Source organism: Nicotiana tomentosiformis, chromosome 12 (genome assembly GCF_000390325.3).
Source record: "Nicotiana tomentosiformis chromosome 12, ASM39032v3, whole genome shotgun sequence".
NCBI lineage: Eukaryota > Viridiplantae > Streptophyta > Magnoliopsida > Solanales > Solanaceae > Nicotiana > Nicotiana tomentosiformis.
The window spans coordinates 72,941,151-72,960,106 of NC_090823.1; the positions used below are offsets into that span (position 1 = coordinate 72,941,151).

General features: G+C 42.1%; 1 protein-coding gene across 1 annotated transcript; it reads left to right on the forward strand.

The window, feature by feature from the left end:
• The first annotated feature begins 220 nt into the window (after positions 1-220).
• Positions 221-598, forward strand: LOC138902861 (uncharacterized). The gene has a single exon (XM_070190761.1). The coding sequence runs from the start codon at positions 221-223 to the stop codon at positions 596-598; it is 378 nt and encodes a 125-aa protein (XP_070046862.1).
• The last annotated feature ends 18,358 nt before the right edge of the window (positions 599-18,956 follow it).

The following is an 18,956-nucleotide window of genomic DNA, read 5'->3' on the forward strand; positions in this document are numbered from 1 at the left end:
GGTACTCTCTCAATTGCCAGCATAAGCCAAGTTTATGACGGGAATTTTATCAAGCAAGTGAAAAGTGAATGAGACATCGGTGGTTAAGCTTAATGCTCAGTGCAATGCCATTCTACTAAATGAGCTCCCTTAGAAATGTGATTAAGGTACTTCTATTAATTTTATGACCTTGTCTATTTTTAAGTTTGAGAGAGAAATTGGAGAAATCAAATATATACATATGTCTTTGCAGCTGACAGATCGGACCACAATAATACCTGAAGGAATAGTGAAAGATGTACTAGTTCAGATGGACAAATTTATATTCCCTGTGAATTTAATTATGGTGAACATAGAGGAGAATAAGGAGGTCGCTCTGATTTTAGAAAGACCCTCATTGGTAACCGGCAAATATGTATTGGACATTCATGAAGGAGAGCTCATGCTAAGAGAAGGTGAAAAAAGAGTTGTGTTCAAGATGAATAAAGCAATGCGTACACCTAGAGAGGAGTCAGTTGTATACTCCGATCTTAAGGCGGATGTCCTGAAGGAGCTAGCTGAAGAGGACAATAATGATAAATGTGGGGGTACCAGAAGAAGTCAGAGAAGAAAATTTTAGCATGGTTATGTGCACTGGGTCGGGCATGCAAAGTAGACCCCAATACTATTTCAGACCCAGACTGAATATTTTAGGGGAGTTTCCTCTACCTCTTGCTTTTTCACTTGTGTGTCATGGGGACATACCACAATTTAAAGCGTAGGATAAGATGTAAATATATCTGTATATTATTTATCTTTATGTGTTTTTCGTCATATTTTAGAAAAACAAATTAGACTCTTCCCCATGATGGATCTCCTAGACAGTTTTCTTGAGGGATTAAAGCCAAAAAAAAAATTGAAAATCCAAAACTATTTCTTTGTTTTTGTTTTTGTTTTTGTTTCTTAGGTAGTGTAACAATTTTCCCTTAATTTTCTTTGTGTCGTGGGTCTTTTTCAAGGTTTTGCTTAAATCAGATGTTGTTAGAAGTTTTCCTTTTTGTAGAAAAAAAAATCTTGTGTCATAATTCTAATTGGAGACAATTCACTTGACTTTGTTGTACATTGAGTGTAGTGAGTGCCTTAGTTGTGATACTTATGTTCCCGAACTAACCATTCCCGCAAGTCATAAAATAGTAAAAGCACATACGGAGAGTCTTATTTAGGGAAACGGGGATCTAAAAAGCAAAACGACCAGTCGGGTCATTACATTCTCCACCTCTTAAACAAACGTTCGTCCTCGAACGGGTCTAGAATCATACCCGGAGTGCTGAATAAGTGTGGATATCTACTCCGCATATCCTCCTCGCCCTCCCAAGTCGCCTCCTCGACTGGTTGGCCCCTCCACTGAACGTTTATCGCATAAATCTTCTTGGACCTCAACTGGCAAACCTGTTTGTCAACAATGGCAATTGGCTCCTCCTCATAACCCAGGCTCTCATCTAACTGAACCGTGCTGAAGTCTAACACATGAGACCTGCCGGCATGATATCTCCGTAGCATAGACATGTGAAAAACTGGATGAAATATCGATAGCCTGGGAGGTAAAGCCAGCTCGTAAGTAACCTCCCCAATTCGTCTCAACACCTCAAATGGACCTATAAACCTTGGGCTCAACTTGCCCTTCTTCTCGAACCTCATGATTCCCTTCATCAACGAGACTTTCAAGAGAACCTTCTCGCCCACCATAAATGATAAATCATGCGCCTTCCAGTCTGCGTAACTCTTATGTCTGGACTGTGCTGTGCGAAGCCGCTCCTGAATCACCTTTACCTTTTCCAAGGCATCCTCCACTAAATCAGTGCCGTATAACTTATCCTCGCCGATCTAAAACCATCCGATAGGCGAACGACATTGTCGACCCTATAAATCCTCAAACAGAGCCATCACGATGCTGGACTGATAACTGTTGTTGTAAGAAAACTCAACCAAAGGCAAGAATCGATCCCACTGCCCTCCGAAGTCAATCGCACATGCTCTGAGCATATCGTCCAAGATCTGAACCGTCCACTCTTACTACCCGTCGGTCTGCAGATGAAAGGATGTGCTAAGCTCTACCTGGGTCCCCAACTCACTCTGTACTGCCCTCCAGAAATGCGAAGTAAACTGAGGGTGTCTATCTGATACAATGGAGACAGGCACACCATGCAACCGGACAATCTCTTGAATGTAAATCTGAGCCAACCTCTATGAAGAATACGCGGTATCAACCGGAATGAAGTGTGCCGACTTGGTCAATCTGTTGACAATGACCCAAACTGCGTCAAAATTCCGCAAGGTCTGGAGCAACCCAACTATGAAGTCCATAGTAATGAGCTCCCATTTCCACTCAGGTATAGTCATCTGCAGAAGTAGGCCACCTGACCTCTGATGCTCATACTTAACTTGCTGGAAATTAAAGCACCTCGCTACATACTCAAATATGTCCTTCTACATCTGCCGCCACCAATAATGATGCCTCAGGTCGCGATACATCTTTGTAGCACCTGGATGAATAGAATACCGAGAACTGTGTGCCTCCTCTAGGATCTTCTCCCTCAAGCCATCCACATTAGGAATGCATAGGCGACCATGGAGTCGCAGAACACCATCCTCACCGATAGTAACCTCCTTGGCACCACCCTGTAGTACCGTCTCTTTGAGAACCAACAAGTGTGGATCATCAAACTGGCGAGCCTTGATCTGCTCGAATAGTGAAGACTGGGCGATAACGCATGCAAGAACTCGGTTGGGCTCTGAAATATCCAGCCTCATAAGTCTGTTAGCCAAGGACTGAATGTCCAAAGCTAGTGGCCTCTCCCTTGCTAAAATAAATGCCAAACTACCCATACTCTCCGCCTTTCTGCTCAAGGCATCCACAACTATATTAGCCTTGCCCGGATGATAAAGGATGGTAATATCATAATCTTTTAGTAACTCAAGCCACCTGCACTGCCTCAAAATGAGATCTCTCTGCTTGAAAAAATGTTGCAAGCTGCGATGATCGGTGTAAACTTCACAAGACACCCCATAAAGATAATACCTCTAGATCTTAAGAGCATGAACAATCACGACCAACTCCAAATCGTGCACAAGGTAATTCTTCTCATGAGGATTCAGTTGACGTGAAGCATATGCACTAACTCGCCCCTCCTGCATCAATACACAACCAAACCAACGCGTGAAGCATCGGAATACACAGTATACATCCCCGAACCAGAAGGCAGAACTAACACCGGTGCTGAAGTCAAGGTGGTCTTGAGCTTCTGAAAGCTCGCCTCATAATCATCAGACCATCGGAATGGAGGACCCTTCTGGGTCAATCTAGTCAAAGGTATTGCAATAGATGAGAAGCCCTTGACAAACAAGCGATAATAACCTGCTAACCCCTAGAAGCTTCTGATCTCGGTCGTTGTGGTGGGACGAGGCCAACTCTGAACTGCCTCGATCTTCTTGGGATCAACCTTAATACCCTTTCCTGATACAACATGCCCCAAGAATGCCACATAATCTAACCAGAACTCACACTTGGAGAACTTAGCATATAGCTTATGTTCCCGCAAGGTCTGAAGCACAACTCTCAAATGCTGCTCGTGCTCCTCCATGCTTCGTGAGTAGATCAAAATGTCATCAATGAAGACAATGACAAATGAATCAATATATGTCCTGAACACCCAGTTCATCAAATTCATAAACGCCGCCGGGATGTTAGTCAAACCGAAGGACATCACTACAAACTCATAATGGCTATATCTAGTCTGGAAAGCCGTCTTCGGAACATCTGAATCCTGAATCTTCAACTGATGATACCCTGATCTCAAATCGATCTTGGAGAACACCCAAGAACACTGTCACCGGTCAAAAAAATCATCAATATGCAGAAACGGCTACTTGTTCTTAATAGTAACTTTGTTCAACTGGAGGTAATCAATGCACATTTTCATAGTCCCATCCTTCTTCTTCACAAATAACACCAGTGCACCCCAAGGCAACATGCTCGGTCTGACGAACCCCTTTGCTAGCAACTCCTCGAGTTGTTCCTTCAATTCATTTAACTCTCTCGGAGCCATGCAGTATAGTGGAATAGATATAGGCTGGGTACCTGGAGCCAAGTCGATATAGAAATCAATATCACAATTTGGTGGTATGCCTGGAAGATCAAAAGGAAACACATCGGAGAACTCCAGGACCACGGGCACTGAATCAATCGCCGGAGTCTCTGTAGTAGTATCCCAAACATAAGCTAGATAAGACAAACACCCTTTCTCGACCATGTGTCGAGCCTTCAGATAGGAGATAACCCGACTAGATGTACTGACAGACGAACCCTTCCACTCCAATCTAGGCAACTCTGGCATCGCCAAGGTAACAGTCTTTGCATGACAATCATGGATGGCGTGATATGGAGACAACCAATCCATGCCCATGATGACATCAAAGTCGGTCATATCGAGCAACAGAAGATTCGCTCGGGTCTCATAACCACAGAAAGTAACAATGCAAGACCGATAGATCTGATCCACAATAACAGAATCTCCTACTTGTGTGGATACATAAGCAGGAGTACCCAATGACTCACGAGTAACACCCAGGAAATAAGCAAACAGAGATGAAACATACAAATAGTTAGACTCTGGATCAAATAGTACCAAAGCATCCCTACCGTAGACAAAAATAATACCTGTGATCACGGCATCTGAGGCCACTGCATCTGGTCTTGCCGGTAAAGCATAGAATCTAGCCGGAGCGCCACCTGACTGGCCTCCACCTATCTGACCTCCACCTCTAGGATGACCCCAACCCACCTGCCCTCCGCCTCTGGGTAGCCGTACGACTGGTGCAGCAGCTGGTGTTGTAATCATAGGTTGGTGACCCTACTGTACTACCTTGCCACGAAGTCTAGGACAAAACCTCTTCATGTGGCCATGATCCCCACACTCATAAAAACTATTCGGAATGGCGGACTGCTAACCAAAAATCTGACCCTGATGGCCTGAATACCCACTAGAAGAACCCTGAATAGCTGGTGGCTGGTAGGAACTCTATGGTATGGCACTGAAATAGGGCCACACTCGGGCAACCCGAGGAGGCGGCGATGATGGATATGTGGGCTTGCTAGACTGACCCCTCACAAACGGACCCCTGCCCCAACTTGGGCACCATTGAACTCTCCAGAATATCGAAACCACTTATCCCTTGTCGCCTGCTCTCGGCTCCGCTGACGAACACCTTTGATCCTATGCGCTATCTCCACAACTAGCTCGTAAGAAAACCCCATCTCAACCTCTCGGGCCATAGTGGCCTGGCTAGCAGAGTGCAAACCTGCAACAAACCTCCGCACTCTCTCTGCATCGGTCGGAAGTATCATAAGTGCATGGCGAGACAACTCAGAGAATATCTCCTCATAGTCGGTCACCGATATCTGGCCCTGCTGGAGCTACTCGAACTGAAATCGCAACTCTTCCCTCTGAGAGGGTGGAATATATCTGTCCAAGAAGAGGCATGTGAACTGATCTCAATTCATGGGAGGAGAACCTGCTGGTCTACCGAGAAGATATGACTCCACCACCTACGGGCCCTGTCCTCCAGCTGGAAAGTAGTAAAATCCACCCCATGGGACTCCAATATCGTCATGTTGTGCAGTTTGTCCCTACATCAATCAATAAAGTCCTGGGGGTCCTCATGTTGCTCACTTTCAAAGACAGGAGGTTGTAGCCTGGTCCATATATCCAATAGCCTCTGTGGATCGCCGGTCGCAGCTGGTTTGGGCTCAGGTAAAGCTGCTGCAACTGGCTGGGCTCCGCCCATGGGTAGTGCGCCCAGGGTTTGATACACGACAGCTGCATGCCCTGGAGCCTGAGCGGTAGGGGTATGTGCTCCCTTCCCTCCTAAGATGTGGATGGGTCTATAGGAAATAAACCAGCCTGAGTCATAGAATCCAAGAACCGCATCATACAGCCCATGACCTCTTGGAATCGCGGTGCGGACATGAAATCCACCGGGGCTGGCTTTGCTGCAAGCACCTCGCCCTGCTCCTCAATAATAGGATCCTCTACTAGATCCACTGGCAGCATAGTTGGGGCAACTCTAGGATGTCCTCGTCCTCTACCATGAGCCAGAACCCTCCTTCGGCCTCTAGCTCGACCTCAAGTAACAGGGGGAGCAGCTCCTCCATGATCGGGTACATCAGCTGCACGCGTTCTCACCATCTGTGAGAGAATAAGAGAAAGGTACTTAGTACAATATCAACTGCACGATAGGAGAGGAAGAAAAAGTAGTTTCCTAACACCCTATAGCCTCTCGAAGTTAAGTACGGACGTCTCTGCACTGATCCGCAAGACTCTATTAGGCCTGCTCATAACTTGTGAGACCAACGTGAACCTAGTGCTCTGATACCATGTTATCACGACTAGAATCTCCTATAGGCCGTGATGGCGTCCAGCTCCGTCGCTAGGCAAGCCAACAGTGAACTAACCTCGTGATTATTCCTTTTAATAAGTCTCCAAGTAAGTAAATTCCATTAATTAAAGGTTACGAAATAGCAAATTTAAATAAATAAGGCGAAAGCAGCTAAGTGCAATCATAACAATAGTAATAATCCCAAAACCATAAAGTTTACTAGTGTGTATGCCAAGACCTGGTGTCACAATTGTATGAGATACTAGTAGAATATACAAAACACTAAGCTAGTGTCCGAAATAAAGTAGACAGAAAGCAAAAACACAAAAGAAAGATTTCGGGTGCCGCAGAACGGCTCGGAGGCAGCTCACCACTCAGTCTCGGAGTATCAGGGGTGTGCGCCGGGGTAACTACCAGATGCACCTGCCTCAAAAGCTGTACAGTTAGTGTAGAAGTATAGCGTGTGTACATAAACAATATGTACCCAGTAATTATCAAGTCTAACCTCGAAAAAGTAGTGACGAGGGGTCGACATCGATACTTACTATGGGCTAACAATAAAATGTAGGAATTATAAATAAGCATGGATTATGTAAAAAATTAATACAACTTAGTAACAAGCAGTGAATAATAATTCTTTCATTAATAAAAAGTTCCGAATCAATTCCTATAATTTAAATAATTTTAACCGCTCAAGCCATAAATTTATATCAAGTAAAATTAGGCTCCGAGTATTATCACGTACGATTTATGTCGTGGTCGTACGTCCCCATCCAAAAATATACTATGTGAACTACCGAGGGTCGAACAACACGAACCATAGATGCATCTATTAACCTGCCGAGGCGAATGACCCGCTCCCATGAGAGTAGAGGAATTTACATCGCTCGCGGAAATACTTGCGCTGCGAGTGAACATAGATTTCTCAAAGTTATTATAAAATTGTTCAATTCTTCCCAAACATAAGAAATCTTAATTGGGGATTTTCAATTTAAAAATCCTTAATCTCATTTCCATGTAAGAAAATTAACAAGCATAACCACATAACAGTGCAAACAACACATGATGTAAATCTAAAATTACCCGGACATCACATGTAATATAGCTATGCATGGACTCTTGTCACCTAGTGCGTACGTAGCTCCCCACACAAATAATTTACAACGAAATACACCTAAGGGGATGAGTTCCCTCTTACAAGGTTAGGCAAGAGACTTACCTCATTCTCAAGCTTACTTCCAATCCTCAAATTCATTCTAAAGCCTCAACTCGGTGCCAAACGACTCAGAACTAGTCAAATGTTATATAATTTAGTCAATAAATGTTCAAAAGTTTATAATTTAACTATTAGAGTAATTACCCAACCCAAATTGGAAGATTCCTAAAATTCACCCCCGGGCCCACGTGCCCGGATTCCAAAATATTTCGAAGATAAATGTTACCCATAACCTCACGAACTCAAATATAACATTTTTACCCAAACCCATAACTATTTTCGTGGTTAGATCCTATTTCTTTTTTAAAAACCTAGGTTTTTCATCTAAACCCATAATTTTCATAAATTTACATGTTAAAATCTACCCATAATCTATGTATTTAACTCACATTGGGTAGAAATTACTTATCTCCCAATAGCTAGTGATAACCCTCTCTAAGAGCTCCAAAACTCACCCAAGGAATGCAATAAATGAGCCCAAAATGTTTAAGACCCAACATAAATGAAGGTTTTGCCCAACAGGTTTTTCGCTTCTGCGGTTCTTTGGCCACATCTGCGGCTTTGCATCTGTGGAAAACTCATCGCAGATATGGTCCTCCCTTAGCCGGCCTAAATCTGCATTTGCGGAATTTCGGATCGCTTCCGCACTGCCGCTCCTGCGTCAGATGAGCCGCACTTGCGCACACCCATGCTTCTGCGGTCCCTTGACCGCTTCTCTGATCGCGCATCTACGTTCGCCTTGTCCGTAGCTGTGGTTTCTGGGTTGCCAATGCTAGGCCCCTTTAGTGTCTACTGGCTCGCTTCTGCAAGATCGCACCGGCGGCTGGCCCTCCGCAGGTGCGATTGCACCAGAAGTTGTGTGCTTCAGCTATCCAACTAAGACCAAATGACTTCTGCGCATCGTCCGAATGGCATCCAGGCCCCCCTAGGCCCCGCCCAAACGTACCAACAAGTTTGAAATCATAAAATAGACTCTCTCGCACCCTCAGAACACAGATAAAAACATTAAAACTAAGAATCATACGCCAAAACCAATAGAATCAACTTATGAACTTCAAGTTCTTCCAACTTACTCTGAACGCACTGAATCATACTTAAACTACTCGGAATGACTCCAAATTTTGCGTGCAAGTCTTAAATTACCGTACAAAACTATTCCCAGGCTTGAAATCCCAATTGGACCTCAATAACACCAAATCCTACCTCAAACCAATTTTAATGAACTTTAAAACCTTCAATGTGCCAACTTCCAATATTAAGCGCTGAAACGCTCCCGGGTCATCCCAAACCTGATCCGAACATACACCCAAGTCAAAAATCATCATACAAACCTATTAGAACCGTAAAATCCCAGTTCCGAGGTCATTTACTCAAAATGTTGATCAAAGTCAAACTTAGCCTTTTAAAGCCAAATCAAGGAACCAAGTGTTTCAATTTCAACTTGAACCCTTCCAAATCCCAAACTAACCATCCCCGGAAGTCATAAAACAGTAAAAACACATACGGGGAGTCTTATTTAGGGGAACGGGGATCGAGAAAGCAAAATGACCGGTCAGGTCGTTACATAAGTGTCGATGTCGAACCCTCATCACTACTTCTTCGAGGTTAGACTAGATACTTACTGGGTACATATTATTTATGTACTCACACTATACTTCTGCACTAACTTTGCTGGATCTGAGGTAGGTACATCTGCCAGTCTTACCGGCGCGCACCCCCATTACCCTGAGGCCTAGTGGTGAGCTATTTCCTGAGCCGTCCTACAGCACCTAGAGTATCTCTTTTGCACTTATTTTGTATTTATTTCATTTCAGACAGTAGTTAGAGTTTTGTATAATCTACTAGTTGCTCATACATTTGTGACACCAGGTCTTGGCACACATACTAGTAGATTTTATGGTTTTGGAGTACTTATATCACTATGGTTGCCACTCAATTGTCTTCATTTTATTTATTAAATTTTCTACTCCTTAATTTCTTAATAAATGGAATTTAATTACTTGGAAACTTATTAAAAAGAGAAATAACATGGATTAGTTCACCGTTGGCTTGCCTAGCGGTGATGTTGGGCGCCATCACGACCTATAAGAGAAATTGGGTCGTGACATCTTTGTCATGCTCATCATGTATGTGCTTCCCACATATCTATGTTGTATATTTTATTACATATGATTATATTGTATATTCTTTGTCACGTGCTTTTGGTACTGCCTTATTGAATTGTCATCACTTTTCTATCGACTCTTGGTCGAACACAATCATACACAAGTCACGCCAGGGTTGTGTTTTCACCCCTCCGAACCTTCTTTCAAAACTCTCTAGTTTCAGAGATTGGCATACGAGGTTAACTATGTACCATCTCGCAGTTGTCCTAATCTCATGTCCAAATCTAAGTAAATATACTCATAGAATTCCTAGGTCACTGTACACATAATTTTGCAGGTTGCTTTAGCTAAATTTATCCTTGCATATCCTTTACTTGGTACATATTCTTTATATATTTGTTATATATTCTTTGCCTGTCGTTGTTATGTATTCTTTATCTATTTCATGTATATTCTATTTGCTATCCACTGTTAGGTTTTCTTTATTTGACTAAACTCTGGTTGACTTGTGTTGAACCTTGACTTTTCAAATACGCATACACATTCTAGTCTTCATGACCATCCCCATAATCATAATATCATCCTGACTCTACCATTCTTTTAAAACATCTTCCACTGATTTGACGCATCCTTCTCGCCCACGCCTTACACTTTCACTGACTTCCATCATTTGAGACAGATCCATGCGCTAAGCTACCATCTATCTTTTATTAGAAAGTTACTAGTCTCCACCCACCCACCCAAGAATTCTCATTCATTATCACAATTCTTCTCAAAGAAAAGTCACTCATTCTTGATAACCATACAGATCTCTTAATCCCAGTAGTTGGCTCGAACTACATTCTGACCTGATTCTTGCTTCGGCAAGATACATCATAAGGGTTTGGTCTCCCCGCTATTTCAAATTAATTTCCTCAGCATTGGAAAACTGAGGCAGATCTTTTGAAATAGTGCAATGATGCTCTCAACCCAGAAATGTTTGAAAGCGTCAACCAAATTTCACCCAAAAGCTAGACATCAAAATATCATGTCTACCTTACCCTGGCTGTAACGACCCAACCAGTCATTTTGAGCATTTGCATTCTGTTCAGCTATTTGAAGTCTTAAGCAGCATCGTATGTTGTATTATGACTTGTGTGAATCATCGGTTTTGGTTTTCATGCTATTTGGATTTGATTTGGATGAATGAATTTCATGATTGAAGCTTTAAGTTGGAAGAGTTGACCAAGTTTGAGTTTTTAGTATTTGACCTTGGTTCAGAGTTTTGATGGTTCTGTTAGGTTCATATGGTGATTTTGGACTCGGGCATATGCCCGGATTTGCATTTGAAAATTTCTAGAAGGTTTCGGCACTAATTGGCAAAAGCCGAAAATTTGAAGGTTTGAAAAGTTTATAAGTTTGACCGGGAGTTGACTTTAATGATATCGGATTCAGATTGTAGTTCCGATAATTGGAATAGCTTATTTATGTCATTTGGGATTTGTGTGCAAAATTTGAGGCCATTCCGAGTTGATTTGATATGGTTCGGCACGAGTTTTGGAAGTTGAAAGATTCAAAGTTCATTAAGTTTGATTCGAGGTGCGATTCATCGTATCGATGTTTTTATGGGTGATTTGAGGCCCCGAGTAAGTCCATTTTATGATATGAGACTTGTTGGTATATTTAGATGGGGTCCCGAGAGGCTTGGGAGAGTTTCGGACATGATTCAGATCATTTTGGAAATTTTTGGTTAAGGCTGGTTTGTGGCAGGATCTGGTGGAATCGCACCTGCGGCTGGTTTTTGCGCAGGTGCGGTGGTCGCAGAAGTGGACGTATGGTCTTACCTGTGATGAAGGCTGAGTTGGGTTACCTCCACATAAGCGGAATTTGTAGCACACTTGCGTGTGCGTAAAAGCTAAATCGTGAGCGCAGGAGTAGACATTTGTGCAGATGCGCGTTTAGGTGTCGCACTTGCGATGATGCAGGAGCGGATGTCTTTTTGTATGTGCGAGGGCCATTTCTCTAGTGCTTCTCCATAAAAGCGGAATTTTGGTTGCAAAAGTGACGCCGCAAAAATGGCTATCGTTTCGCACATGCGAAATTTCCTGGGCAGAAGCTATAAAATCGAGGATTGTCCATTTGTATCATATATTGAGCCATAGACCTCGGATTTGGGCAATTTTGGAGGCGATTTTCATCACATGGATTGGAGAAAGTTTTCTATACTCGGTTTTGATTATATTTTGTGAATCTATCCTCGTTTTTGGCATTTGGTTGATGATTTCAAAAGAGAAATTGGGGGGTTTTGTCTAAAATTCCATAAAGTGAATTTTCGAGCTTTGAGCATCGATTCAGAGTCAAATTTGAGTGAAACTAGTATAGTTTGACTCGTAATTGAATGGGTTATCAGATTTTGTGAGTTTTGTCGGGTTCCAAGGTGCAAGCCTGGGTTTGACTTTTTGGTTGACTTTGGGCTTTTGATTAAAGATTCGACTTTTATCGATTGGGTTTGCTTCCTTTGGCATTATTTGATGTATTTGAGTTTCTTTTGGCTAGTTTCAAGCCTTTCGAAGGTTGATGCGCATGGGATGGAATTTCTAGAGTGTCGTTTGGCTTGCTCGGTATTTGAATTGGCTTGTTTGAGGTAAGAATCCTATCTAAACTTGGTTGATGCACTAGTTGCCTGAATTATTTGTGATAGCTATATGCTATGGGTGAGCATATGTGTGGGGTTGAAACCCATGTGCGACCACCAAGTAATTATCTATGCTCGGGGTAGTGCTTAGACTATGATATGCCTAAAGTTGACTGTTAAGCTTTAAGCTATAATGTTTCTCATAATTGTACCGTTGTTGTGAAATATTTGAGCCATACTAGAGGTTATGAAGAGGATAATTCCCTGAATAAACTTGGTAATTACTATTTTTGTGATAAATTGTCGATTGAGCTATGATAGCACACATTGCACATGCCTACACTTTAGTATGTTATTATACCAGTCCAGGAGCATGAAATATGACATTTATCCATCATATACATGTATTCTTGTATACTTGTTTCTGTGTGATACGATTTAGACCGGATGCCTGTGACCACGCCAAGCGGATTGTGCTAATATGTCTGTGACCATGACGGGCGAATTATGATATTTTGCTTGTGACCACGCCGGACGGATTATGATACTATAGCACGTGAGTTGTCCGTGCAGATCCAGATATTGATACTATTGCATGTGAGTTATCCGTGAGGATTCATATATTGATACTATAGCACGTTAGTTGTCCGTGAAGCACGTGAGTTGTCCGTGCAGATCCAAAAATTGATACTATAGCATGCGAGTTATCTGTGCAACACGTGAGTCGTCTGTGCAGTTGATATTGACGTGAGCTCTGGAGGAGCTGGTTACCATTATCAGATCGGGTTGCGCGCCGCCATGGGCTGATATTTGGTTATTGCATTTCATCTTTACTTTTAAATCCCTTGGCTGATTACCTGATTTACTTGCATATCTTCCTTATATGCTGGATTGTTGTTTGGGCAGAACACTTTAATACGAAGAATTTTGAGCAAAAACTGGTTGTTGGAATATACCTGAGATTTTCCTGATTTGATCATATACCTGCTCTATACTTGTTGGAAGTTTTAACTACACAGGTGTTAGTGAGTATCATCTATAGTTCTTGCTTCTTTTATCTCGCCGAGGTTAGTTAAGATACATATTGAGTACATGGGGTCGATTGTACTAATACTACACTTCTGCACCTTGCGTGCAGATCCATATATTGATGCTGCTGTGTACGGCGAAGGCTGACATCGAAGATGTACCTGCGTTCCAGTAATGACTATCACTTGTCCTTGGTAGCATTAGATTTGGATTCTATTTATTTACATTTCAAACAGATGTTGTAATTATTTCAATTAAGTGTTTTTTGTAAAAATCTAAGTCTTAGTGGCTCATGACTTGTACTACTAGTCCTTGGAAATTCTTTGTATAAATGTTCAGTTGTATTATCATTAATTCGCTTAACGAATCTCATTTGAACTTGCTTAGTGTTAATTGGCTTACCTAGCGGGTGGGTTAGGTGCCATCATGACTAGTTGGATTTTGGGTCGTGACAAGTTGGTATCAGAGCTCTATGTTCATAGGTTCTACGAGTCATGAGCAAGTGTCTAGTAGAATCTTACAGATCGGTATGATGAAGTCCATACCTACCTTCGAGAGGCTACATGGCATTTAGGATAAACTTCACATCTTTCTTTCCTTATCGTGCGACATTGATTCAGTTTGAAGCGTAACTCTTTGAATTCCTTCCACTCACTCGTATGCGTATGTGAGATCCTGGTATCAGTTGTGCATCGACGGCTTGTGATTCCATGGATGAGATGCGAGATGTGATTTCTGTGTGTTGATAATGGGTCAGTCTTGAGGAATTGAGGTCGGGTTTTGTCTGTAGATTGAGCATGGGGATTTTGGTTGTGTGAGCACATGCTTTTGGACTTATATGTTCGGTAATGTCCCTATGAGTGGAATTTATGGCTCTATAAGTGGTTGGATGGCTATATGATGAGTATGATGTGACTGCGGGATGTATTCAGATGGTTTGAATGTGACGAGAAGAGTTTGCTTGAGATATAAAAAGGATTATTGGGTGCTCGATTACTGTCCTGATGTGACGTATAGTCTTGAGTTATGAGTGTATTAAAGGATCTTTCATGTTGTTTAATTGTGGAACGAATTAGATTCTCATGTCTTATTGATGAGTTCAGTCTCAAGAAGAATGAGTGATTGCACAGTAATTGTGGCTGTGAAAGGGTATAGAAATATGCCAATTTGAGGTTAAGCAGGTGGGTTACCTCCTGCAGGGTGGTCTACATAGGTGTGATCCTTATGATGTTGTGTGGAGGCTTTCTTTCCTACCATTGGGTTGTAGGTGTTGCTATTTGAGTTTGGATTGGTTGAGAAAGTTGACCTGACCGTCACAAGGATGAATACAATATTTGCAGATGATTTGAAGTATTAGATGGTTTGTGTTACATGAGCTTATGAAGGATTGAGTTGAATTTCAGTGTAGGATAATGACAGTAATAGAGTATGGGTATTATGAGTTATCGAATGTTTTGTTCTATGGCTTTGAGCCAAGTGGGGGAGTCTTTTATCAACGATTTGATTACATGATTATGTGTTGTACTGGTTTCAGTTTGAGGCATACTTGAGAATCAAATATGACTTGTGGAGGTTCAGATCAAGGATGAATCGAGTAAAGGAATTTCTGGATACGGGTTATGTTACACATTCTGGGTATATGGGAATCATGGAATGATTGAGCTGTTATTCATGGAAGATGTAGTGCACATGGAGTAGGAATTTGCTCAGTTGTGTTAAGGCAGGATTGCTTCTTTGGGTATAGTCGTGCTAATGGGGAACATGTCGTTTGGCCTGTTTGGGTGGTGCAGTTGAGATTTGAGCATAGTAGATGACTGTCGAGAAGGTTCTCATTGATTCAAGATTTATATATAGCAATTGAGAATTTATTCAGATTTGTATATGGCTAGAATCCGAGATTTGGGTTGGGTGGTGTCGGTACTCGTGGTATTTCTGTATCACTATGGATTCTACATTTCTGTATCAGGAAGGTAAAGGAAACAATTTTAGGTTCACATAAGGTCTCTTCAGAGTAGGTGTCTCGATTTTGGTACTTTGGGGGTGCTAATAGGAAATACAACGGCTTATGGGCCTTAGGGAAGTGTGGTTTTATGCTAGGATCTTTTGTGGTGAGCTTCGGGTAAGGATCGTGGTGTTCTGGCAAGGGGAAGTGTCAACTTGAGGGTAATTCGGTAGGAACTTGGAGAAATAGGACAACTTTGTAGTAGGTTAGATCAGTACGGTAATGGATATGATCGGTTCTTTGGATACTTATGATGTGGTGAGTCTCTACAAGTGTATTGTGGCAATACTCTTGGGTTTGCGACCTACGTGGCTTGGTTAAGTTAAAGATATTCAGTTCTGATGGTTTGTTATGTGCAAATAGGTTTCGAAGAGTTCTCGATGGTTTCTACCACTGTTTGAGGTAGATATTTCCTACCGACATAAGAAGCATATTGCGTATTGTGATTTTCTACTGGATGGGATCAAGTGTCAGGTTTCTGACTGATCCGGTATCTATTCTGCTGGTGAATCAGAGTTGATTTTGAGATTCTTGTGCGTTTCATATGATGGCCTAATAGAGGCGGCACGTAGTGTGAGATTGGGGTTTGCATGTGCAAGTGTACGATTCAGTTTCAAAAGGAAAGCCATGAGTTTATGTAGCACAAACGATTTTAGATGTTGGCACTATTTGGTATTGCTTTAGAATGGTGCGCATTTTAGAAGGCGCATTTTGTTTTGACTTACAGATGCTTTATTGGTATTGAGGTACTCGTCTGGTTGATCGACTGCTGATATTCAGATTTTTGCTATGTGGTATGGAAGGATTATAGAAGTATGCCCCTTTACTTGGTTGGGCAAGCTTTGATGCCCCTACTCCCAAGAAGTTGCTGGTCGGGATCATGGAACTATTGCTCGAGAAGTAAGAAGATTTTTCATGGGGATGATTATGTATGATAGATGTGTTAGTCATTCGAGTGGCGGAGTTGGAATCGGCTATGGTGATTCAGGTGTTCTATAGATTTGGAGACTGGGAGTTCTCATAAGCAGATTGTTTCGTGGTTGCGGACTGTGAAGATGTGGCCAAGGTTAACTAGATGGTAGTATGTGCTATGGTTAGGTCATTGTGGACTTTTGGAGGGCCAATTATCCATTTGGGGGTGATCGTAGATGATTTGGGGGCCCATTGGTAGGCCCAATGAGGATGTGTATTCTACACCGGGGCGGATTTGTTGACTCGGCACGGTTAGTGTTGAGGGGTGAATAATTTAGTTAGAGTTAAGCTTGTTCATTCTCTGGTATGTTCTATGTGTTCCTCTTCTATGCTACGAGGGGCTGTGATTTGTGGATTATGTGCACACATGGTGCGGTTCTATTTAGGCCTTGTAGCGGTATTCATGCGAGATGGTGATTGGGGTGTGGAATGGTTGATTGCGCCTTGGTTATGGGTTTTTCGGGCTGTGGTATATTTTGTTATTTTCCTCTCTATGGTTATGGTCATGCACTTGTGTACTTGGTGTTGAATTGCTTGTAGTTGTTGATTTTGAGCGTTGGGGCTTGAGGTATTTCATATGGATCAGTGTTTGGATAGGTCATGTATTGCAACTGGGTTTTGATGGGATATGATCCTTTGTGATAGATTCGTGTGTTTTGGTTCTACTGTGTGTGATGGGTTCTTAGCATTGCGTTGTGGTGGTACTTGTTGAGCTTGCGGAACGGTTCTCTCATTTGAGTTATTTTTTTATTTTTGAGTGCATTTGAATTGTTGCGTATTGGTAAACGGATTGCACGGTTTGTGGTTATGGGTAGTATTGGTGTGGCACGTTAGTAGATTAGCTTGTATTTGATGAGATAAAGTGTTTGGGCCTGAGGTGGTTGCTATCAAATTTGATTACGGTATGTTCAGAAGAGTAATATTGGAAGTCAGCTTAGAAATTGGGCTATGGCTCTGGTTAGGAGAGAGAGCTCCGTGACTTGTTGATTTGATTAGTGGTTATGAGTTTCTACGTGTTTCTTTCATCATTGGCAGTGTACGAAGGTTTTAGAACGAGGTTTTGTTTGATATGAGGTTTGTTACCGGTACCGGGTGTGTTTTGAGCAGCTACTGTGGTCAAAGGTTATTGTTTTGATGGCATCTTGGGCTTGGGTTATGGCTTGATATAGATTGATCAGACTTTTATAGTGTGTAGATGCGAGATTCAGGTCTTGTAAGGAATTCCGTATGTTGGGAATTGGGTTCCAAGGTTTATGGGCTAAGGCTGAATTAATGATCTTCAATTAGGTTGTGTCGCCAGGCTTATATGGATTAGGGTGATATGGGATCACCCCTGGGTATGTGCATCGTAAGGTTACACGGCAATTTGATGACTTTGGAACGACTCTTGACACGTTTGAGGACGAACATATGTTTAAGTGGGGAAGAATGTAACGACCCAGCCGGTCGTTTTGACCATTTGCATTCCATTCAGCTATTTGAAGTCTTGAGCAGCATCATATGATGTATTATTACTTGTGTGAATCTTCAGTTTTAGTTTTCAGGTTATTCAGAATTGATTTGGAAGAATGAATTTCATGATTAAAGCTTTAAGTTGGAAGAGTTAACAAAGTTTGAATTTTTAGTATTTGACCTCGATTCAGAGTTTTGATGGTTCCGTTAGGTCCGGATGGTGATTTTGGACTCGGGCATATGCCTAGATTTGCATTTGGAAATTTCTAGAAGGTTTCGGCACTAATTGGCAAAAGTTTAAAATTTGAAAGTTTGAAAAGTTCATAAGTTTGACCGGGGGTTCACTTTGATGATATCGGGTTCGGATTGTGGTTCCGAGAATTTGAATAGCTTCCTTATGTCATTGGGACTTGTGTGCAAATTTTGATGTCATTCCGAGTAGATTTGATAAGGTTCGACACGAGTTTTGGAAGTTGAAAGATTCAAAGTTCATTAAGTTTGATTCGAGGTGCGATTCGTCGTTTCGATGTTGTTATGTGTGATTTGAGGCCTTGAGTAAGTCTGTGTTATGATATGGAACTTTTTAGTTAAGGCTGGTTTGTGGCAGGATCTGGTGTGATCGCACCTGCAGTTGGTTTTGCGCAGATGCGGTGGTCGCAGAAGCGGAAGTACGGTCGCATCTGTGACATAGGCTGAGTTGGGCTACCTCCACAGAAGTGGAATTTGTAGCACACCTGCGTGCACGCAAAAGCGAGATCGTGAGTGCATGAGTGAACGTTTGCGCAGATGCGCGTTTAAGTGTCGCATATGCGATGTCGCCAGTGCAGATGTTTCTGCAGGTGCGAGGGCCATTTCTCCAGTACTTCTCCGCAGAAGCGGAATTTTGGTCGCAAAAGCGACGCCGCAGAAGCGGCTATTGTTTCGCAAATGAGAAATTTCCTGGGCAGAAGCTATAAATTGAGGGTTGTCCATGTTTATCAAATATTGAGCCATAGACCTCGGATTTGGGCGATTTTGGAGGCGATTTTCATCACATGGATAGGGGTAAGTTTTCTATACTCAATTTTTATTATATTTCGTGAATCTATCCTCGTTTTTGGCATTTGGTTGATGATTTCAAAAGAGAAATTGAGGGGTTTTGTCTAAAATTTATAAAGGTGAATTTTGAGTTTT

Excerpts from the sequence above, each read along its gene's own strand:
- LOC138902861 (XM_070190761.1), top strand. The coding sequence starts at position 221 with ATGTCTTTGCAGCTGACAGATCGGACCACAATAATACCTGAAGGAATA.